The sequence below is a fragment of the Acanthaster planci genome, linkage group LG14 (genome assembly GCF_054643075.1).
Source record: "Acanthaster planci isolate LZ-2023a linkage group LG14, COTS_SCS, whole genome shotgun sequence".
In the NCBI taxonomy this organism is placed as follows: domain Eukaryota; kingdom Metazoa; phylum Echinodermata; class Asteroidea; order Valvatida; family Acanthasteridae; genus Acanthaster; species Acanthaster planci.
In genome coordinates, this window is record NC_141790.1 from 12,619,823 (window position 1) to 12,627,804 (window position 7,982).

Genomic DNA, 7,982 nt, shown 5'->3' on the forward strand with positions numbered 1-7,982 from the left:
CTGGAGAGTTCTTCGATCCACCCGTGATAAACCTGAAAATTCGATCAATGTTGAAATCAGTTTCGTCCAGTTCCACCTCCTAAACAGTGCCTCGTGCGTGGGGTCTTGTGTGTCTTGTCTGTTGGTAGTGTTTTTATTTCAATCAGCTACCCGATTCTCATTTGATTACGTATACAACCAGTGGTTGCCCCATCTTACAGCTGTGGGTGAGGTATGAGGATTCTCTTAAGAGCGAAGAAAAATTGGAAGCCGGTTTTTAAAAACGTAGGCTACCATTTTTACCCCTGTTGACCTTCCGCCAGCCCGTTTTGAATTGCAGAGCCCCACCACTTAACTAAGCCTGCAGTGTAGGCCTTTGCTTGACCACGGCTGGACCCTTGAGCAGTGACTCGATCACGATATTTTGAAGGGGGGGAATTTGCAACACATTGCGCCCTTGGGCCCCATCTGTCCACGTGCAGCCCTATTCATTACTCAACAGAACGGTCTAGAAAACGCCATACACGAAGACAAAAGCCACAAGTGCATGTGACGCGGCGTGCTTAGTAGTCAGTCGAGTCTTAGTAGTAGGTTGTACAGCATGTACAGTACATATACATTGCACATGTACATAATTATATGTACAGCACATGTACATGTAGTACCATACGTACGGCGCGTAGAAAACTATTGCGCCGGGTACCACCTTACGTTGCACTTACCCTGCAGTACGTCAGAAACCAGTGGCTGGTTGCCATAGCCACTGTATGTTTGTTGTACAGTACGTGCATCGTGTATGTGGCCGGCCGTGCGTGCGTGACAACGCCCGTCAATAATAATAATAATACGTCGCTGTCGCCATTTTACCGCTGAGCACAGATCTGGAAACAGCGCTTTCTGAGCGTTGGTGAAACTACCTGGCAAGAACCTAATGCTGTCTTCCGTTTTGTAACGCTAAAACTTGTGGTTTCTTCTAAGTGAAAATACTGACTGTATTGTAACTCTGACGTTTTTCGGTATGGAAGTTGCAAGGCTAAAAACCAAGTTGACGAGTAAACGTAGTGATGATAAAGAGATCGTAGCGGAAGCTTTCACCATCCAATCACAAATGAAAAATGCTAAAGTTGTCTGTCCACCTAAGGCAGGTGCGTTCGTGGAGCAGGAGGGGAGACCCACAGCATTTAGGAAATTTTACGAACGAGGTGATTTCCCAATTGCTCTTGAGCACGACACAAAAGGGAACAAGATCGCTTGGAAGGTAGGCACCAGAATAGGTCACAGTGTCCTGACCTCGGACGTTAGGTTATTACTATTAGCTTTAGGCCTCAGTTCTAACATGTTCAAGACAAGGTGATTTATGGCCATACGCGAGTGCAGAATTTTCCTCCAGTGTAATTAATTAAATGATAAAGCCTGTGAATTACATTAGTTGCCTTCTCGCAGCTTGGAAGACTGAACAGCACTGCCACTGTACTGCTTTCGAGTCGACTTGTACCTTGGGCGACTCGTGCCTTGGACGACTTGTACCATAGGCAACTCTACTTCGAGAATTCAAAGGCACTAAGTCAGTGATACTCGGTGTGCCCAGGTGCCTTCAAGGTGTGACGGTTTACATGGCGCCGTAATGCTATGACTGATGAGGTTTTAGAATCAAATTTTTGTGGTGAACATGGCTTGCGGCCCTAAAAATGCTGTTAAACCAAATTTTTCCCTGTCAGCAAAGCTGATAAACGGACAGAGTTTCAGAGCATGAAACGGAGTAGGCCTATTTTTGTAGAAAAACAAGTTTTTTGCCCGCCAATTCCTCGCTTCCACCCATTGACTGTCGCTTCATTCATGCTGTTCGTGTTTATCAGAGTGCACATTTGTTGAGCCCACCAGTGACCGTGCTTGCACCGCATTTTGGCTCGACCATTTTCGGTGGCGGGGGATAACATCATGCAAGGCGCAGCACATCTCTCCCGATGTGTGTTTCCAGGTCACAACATCAGCCAGGACAGTCCCACGATGAAAACAACACAAGATGTCATCCCCCGCCACTGAAAATGGCCAAGCCAAGATGCGGAGCAAGCGCGGTCATTGGTGGGCTCAACGAATCGCAGTCTGATAAGTGTGAACGGCTTGAATGGAGCGACAGTCAACGGGTGGGAGCGTGAAATTGGTGACCAAAAATCTTGTTTTTCTTCAAAAATACTCCATCTCATGCTCTGAAACTTTGTTTGCCTGCTTTTTAAGACGTGAAAATAAATCAGCTTTGCTGACAGGGGAAAATTTGGTTTAATAGCTTTTTAGGGCCGCAAACCCTGTGCACCACAAAAATTTGATTCCAAATGCCCATAGGTTTACGACGCCATGTAAACCTTCACACCTCAAAGGCACACGGAGTATCAAAGAATTAGTGCCTTCGAGATCCTGAAGTAGGGCAACTCTAGCTCTACTAAGTAGAGCGTTAGTATTCCTCATTTACGATTTTGGACAGGATCGTCATACTAACGCTTCACTGTGTTCATTTAATAAGATTAAAACAGTTCTCAAAAATTTTAAAGACTCACCTAAAATACCTCTGTCGTCACCTACTGGCTTCCATAAATGCCAATGTCAAACAGTTGGGGTTTCAATGCTATTTCTTACTTCAAAATCTGTCAAAATCCAACCGTTTTCACTCGACACACGCACAATACTTAAATTTTTTGCTGACTGCTCTTTTCAAATACGCGTAGCAAGATTTAGATGCAACAATATCTCTATGGGTGAAACATGGTCCTCCCAGAAACACGTGTTAGTGGCCTATGCCGTCAAATGAAAGGTACGCTGTAATTGGTCCCTGCCTTAGACTCTATAAGAGATACAATTTGACCAATAGCAGCACAATTGTAATTGGTTAAGCTGTCATACTACTGATGTCCTCTCAACCCAGTGATCAGTACTGCTAGTCATTCTTCCAAGTCTTCTTTGGTGTAAAGCCTCAGGGTGAAAGTCTGTTTACTTGAAATAGCCGAAACTTTCCAATGGCTCTTTGTTCATGTCTATCTGTAAGATTTGCAGAAATCTTACAGTTCTGGAAGTATGGGCCATATTCATATACATGATAAATCAACCTTGCATTATCTGTTGATAATTTTACCCTCAATTGTCTTTGCTTATAAAGTGCAAAGTGAATAAGCTGATCGACTGATTGTGGCCCCAACCTATGTACATGTAGTGCCCTGATGAACTCGGCCTTTTGTTTGCCAAATTGCCCTGAACATGTTTCCTCTTTCTCTACCATTTTTCCCAGATTGAGATAGACAAACTTGATTATCATCACTACCTTCCACTGTTCTTCGATGGGTTAAAGGAAACCACTCACCCCTATGAGTTTTTCGCCAGACAAGGAGTTCATGACTTGTTGGAGCATGGTGGGAGCAGAATTGTACCAGTTATCCCCCAGCTAATCATGCCTATCAAAGAAGCTCTGAGTTTGCGAAGCCGAAAGGTCCTTTGTACTACCTTTAAAGTTCTACAGCAATTGGTGATATCAGCTGACCTGGCTGGAGAGGCGCTTGTTCCATATTATAGACAGATCCTTCCAATCCTCAATATCTTCAAAAACATGAATCTGAACATTGGAGATGGCATTGACTATGGGCAGCAAAAGAGGGAGAACATCGGTGATCTTATCGAAGAAACCTTAGCAGCACTTGAGAAGCATGGTGGTGAAGATGCTTTCATCAATATCAAGTACATGGTGCCAACATATGAGTCATCAATTCTGAACTAACCACCGAAATGAACAGTTCATGTACCTGAATTTAAGTTCTAAAAGCATTACCCATGCCATGTTCATTGTAAAGCAACTACCATTTTTTTTTCATTGGTCAACATAGTAACATCATACATGTAGATGCCTGATGACAGAAATTTTGGAAGTTCCAAGTGCATCAGTTGTAGAAGTAAATTTAGCAGTTGTTTTATAATCAAAACTGTTACTTAATTCCAAATAAGTAATTTGTCGTTAGCAGTTGCATTCATAACTAACTGTGAAGTTCTTTAAATTTTTCATTGCTGTGAGCTTCTGACGCATTTGATAGCAATTTATCTTGGTACTCCTAATGAAGTGCTCATACTTGTTATATTTCTGATGTGTAAACATGTATTTATGCAGTCTTTACAGTGGGTGATTTAAAGTGTAGCTACCAATTATATAGCTTTTTGATGGATGACAAACTTTCACATATAGCTCGTCAACAAATTATTAATCCCGTCTCTTCCTGTATGACACTTTCCAAAAGACCCGTCCAAATAAGCAAGCTTTAATGGAGTCTCCTGTAATTAACCTCTAATGCATGAAAAAGTCTTCTCCAGGAATTCAAATGTCTACTGTCCAAGACGTTTAATAACAATTTTAACTACAAACATGAAATTCTTTGTGTACATATGAAGAAGTGTTGATATTAAAATTCTAAGGCAACACAAAGAAAGTTGTGGGAATGTAAATTGTACAAACAGATATTCTTGAAAACACTTCAGATTTTGTTGTGTAAATACCTAACATGATGAAGTCAGTCTCTGCAGTTACAATGGTTTGAAGGCATATAGATATGAGGGTAATAAATGTACATGTACCAAAGAAAGACTAAGGGCAGATACATGAATGAATACATGTACATTGATTCTAATTCCAGCAACTTGCTTAAAGTCGCTGTGGTAATTATTGTAATAGTATTTCCTTTTTTGGCATCTTTCATGCATTGTATGCCGAATTCTGGTTAAAAATCATTTTCTAAGAGGCAGATCTGTTGCTGTCTTTGTTCATGACTGTAAAAGAGCAAATAAGACCCTGCAACAACGAACACAAGATTCTAGAGTCCAACTACATGTAATTTACATGGACTTATTGAAACTTTGGTACATGTATCTCATTTCAAGATGTATATGAATTTCGCTATCGTGGAATTTAAATAAAGTTCACTGTTCACAAAAAAGCAATTTTGGTGGTATACATGTATTTATAGAAAAGATTCATTTCAAACCTTTTGCTAAGACAGCATGTAACACAGGCTACGTGTGGTATTTAACATGTACATCCACAAGCTTTGCAAGAAGTCACAGATGTTGATTGTACATCCACAGTTTGGCACGTTCAGTTCATCAGGAAACAAAATGCACATTAAAGCACAAACCCTTGATGCATTTTCATGTTTTGTAACACATGATTTTTAGAAGGTTAATAACTCATTTTCAGTCTCGTGGAAGAGCAGTTTATCAACGTGTTAATCTTCTGTCTTAAGTCTTCATGGGTCACTTTATTTTCAGCTTTCATGCAAAGGGAAGATTGTTCTTCTCAGCCCACTGTAGCCAGCCCCCTGGAAAGTGGCGTGCCCTGAAGACCAAAACATAATGGAACATTTTAAGGACATATTCACAAACTAAATCAGGAAATGACAAATACTGTACTATACACTTTCACTTTTTAAATTATCTCAAGAACAGAGACACATGTAAATGTCATGTATACTATATGACTGACTCTGTTTCACTTATCAGGCTTTATGACAGATGCCACAATTTGACGTACATGTACACTGCACATTCAAACATGCATTTATTCAAAGGAGATAGATCATTCTCAGAGAGCCAATTTTTGAAAGCTTATTTCAGACTTTACATGTTAAAATGAAAATTGGGCATGTTAAAACTCTTAATTGTTTGGAGAAAGTGTTCAGAAGATGCACAGAGTTTTTTCTGTTGGGGCAAATGTGACACCGTCCAAGGCATTTCAGTACATTTCTGTGCTGCATTTAATGATACTAACTTAGAATATCCAATCTCTTTGGCAATGTTCACTGCTGTCTGACTGCGCTTCCCACTCCTGCAGTGGAATACAATGTTATCATCTCTAGATTTGGGTTTACTGCATTGATATTTGTCCTGGAACTTATCTTCAGGCAACTTCAGTGCATCTGCTAAGTCACCCACTGGAGAAAAAGCACAAAAACAGTTCACTTTGAAATTTGAAACTTCAGACTGAAATTACAGTACAACAAAATAAAGTTGGAAAAATACCATGCAGAGTAAAATAAGGAAAACCCGGCATTATGTCCCCCTCGCCCAAAACGAAATCAACAAAAAAGGAAAACAAAGGAAAAAAGATCAAGAAATGAAACGAGAAACGGGATCCAAATCGCCAAATTGCTTGAGAAAACCTCAAAATTAACTGCTCCCACCATCGGTCATTTGTAAGTTTGCTGATGAGTGCTATCCCCCCACCCCAGAAAGTGCTTGACCCTTGAACAACATCCATGCTATATCCATAACTATGCCCCCACTAACTCTAAAGTTCTCCATCCCATTTACACACCACCTCATCTAAAGCAATAAATCTACAAAATTAAAAAGAGCGGAACACATTTTATGAGACAATTGTAACATGCATAAGTAAGCTTCTAATTACGACAAACTTACATGGGATATTGACAGAATTAGTAATTTGTCCAAATTCTGCAAGCTCTGCTGGTTCTCTGACATCGATAAGTTGTATATCACCACTGTTGATGCGCTTCACCAAACTGTCATAATAGACATTGATGTCATCTTCATCAAGAATAGCAGAATCACTGCTCAAGAAATTGATGAACTGAAGTTGGTGTGCACCTATGTGTATATGATGTGAAACAGTGAGTACAATCAGAAATATTAATCTTGACACCACTATGTGTGGGGGGAATACAACTTTGAACAATGGGAAATGGAGATGCATGCATGTTTACCACTACATTTACATCATAGTACCACAGTTAACATTTTCATCATTTGTCACTGATTAAATTTAAAAGAATCACTGATGACAGCACTGATGTACACATGTATACGTACATTTCACAGCCAGATATGAAGGGGATGTCTGCAGTATCTTCACCAGTGGATTGATGTTTATCATTTGATGGGATTGGATATGTCTGTAGTAATGAAACATGCATGTAAACAGATCATGCCCTTCATTAACACATATTTTGCAAAATGCAATTTGATACCAAATTGACAACTTATACAGCAAATGACTGGTTAATAATTATTTTGTAAACAAATATTCTTGGAAAAAAAAAACCATCCAAGCCAGATCTGGTAGAGCTGTGATAATGGCCTGGCGGCCTAACAAGCAGTAGTATTAGAACTACATGTAGTACATCCTGGAGTGTAACCTTTGGCACAGATGTTTGAGCTGCATGTGTATCCGTGCTGAGATTACTTAGGATCATTGTCATAGGCACTGATGCTGGAAGAGGAGACGTTGGCCTTCTCCCACTTTTTCCTCCCACTGACAACCCCTATTTTGGCAGATCCTATTTAGGCCTATAATGGTCTGTCAAGTATCATGAAAAGGCTCATGTCTGATGGTCACCATCAAGGTCTCCAGCCATTTTAAAATGGGGCACATACCGGTACAGCGGCCTATTTCACTTTAGATAGTGTAGCCTTTTTTTTAAACGATTTTCCAGTTTTCTTTGAGAATGCAGAGATGCATTCCCTTGAATTGCAGACTTTCTCTATAAATTACTTTTGGTGCTTTGGAAAGTTCTCCAAAAATGTATTATGGACATCACGTGACACTCTGTGCACACACCATAGGCAGATAAGAGGCTGTGTTCTTTAGAAATTGGCCAATAATTGTTGGCTTAGCCGAATGCGACTACATATGTACATGTCCATCCACTTGCACCACTACTGCCAGTAGCTCTTTGTGACGCTACGTGACGCTGTAGTTGGGCATGTTGGGGCGTAATAAGAGCAAGGAAATAGGGACTTACGGAGGGTGGCAGCTCAAGACAGGTGAACCATGATTAGAATAATAATTGCGCTGCAATCTCTTTGACACTTTAGTGATAACACGAATGGGAAACCGATGAACAAAGTTTGCCATCTTGTCGGAAATAAGCTTCGTCAGGAATCATTGATCACGGTTGATTGAACTTTGGAACGAGCAGCATATAATCATAAGGATGAGGCTGTGCATGCTGGGGACG

At 40.4% G+C, this 7,982-nt stretch overlaps 2 protein-coding genes across 2 annotated transcripts; one reads left to right on the plus strand and one right to left on the minus strand.

Annotated features, from left to right (window-relative positions):
- Positions 1-752: 752 nt before the first annotated feature.
- Positions 753-4,947, plus strand: LOC110983638 (parkin coregulated gene protein-like). The gene is made up of 2 exons (XM_022243058.2): positions 753-1,237; positions 3,257-4,947. The coding sequence occupies exons 1-2, from the start codon at positions 998-1,000 to the stop codon at positions 3,737-3,739; spliced, it is 723 nt and encodes a 240-aa protein (XP_022098750.2). The 5' UTR covers positions 753-997; the 3' UTR covers positions 3,740-4,947.
- Positions 4,316-7,979, minus strand: LOC110983639 (thiosulfate sulfurtransferase/rhodanese-like domain-containing protein 3). The gene is made up of 5 exons (XM_022243059.2): positions 7,767-7,979; positions 6,835-6,917; positions 6,424-6,612; positions 5,774-5,936; positions 4,316-5,341 (listed from the first exon to the last, which is right to left on the minus strand). Exons 1-5 carry the CDS (start codon positions 7,877-7,879, stop codon positions 5,278-5,280), a joined length of 612 nt encoding a protein of 203 aa, XP_022098751.1. The 5' UTR covers positions 7,880-7,979; the 3' UTR covers positions 4,316-5,277.
- Between the last annotated feature and the right edge of the window lie 3 nt (positions 7,980-7,982).

Coding starts and splice junctions, on each gene's coding strand:
- LOC110983639 (XM_022243059.2), bottom strand. CDS start 7,879: ATGGCAAACTTTGTTCATCGGTTTCCCATTCGTGTTATCACTAAAGTG. Junction 6,918..7,766: donor GTCTTGAGCTGCCACCCTCC/GTAAGTCCCTAT, acceptor TCATTACTACAG/ACATATCCAATCCCATCAAA. Junction 6,613..6,834: donor TTCATATCTGGCTGTGAAAT/GTACGTATACAT, acceptor ATATACACATAG/GTGCACACCAACTTCAGTTC.
- LOC110983638 (XM_022243058.2), top strand. CDS start 998: ATGGAAGTTGCAAGGCTAAAAACCAAGTTGACGAGTAAACGTAGTGAT. Junction 1,238..3,256: donor GGAACAAGATCGCTTGGAAG/GTAGGCACCAGA, acceptor CATTTTTCCCAG/ATTGAGATAGACAAACTTGA.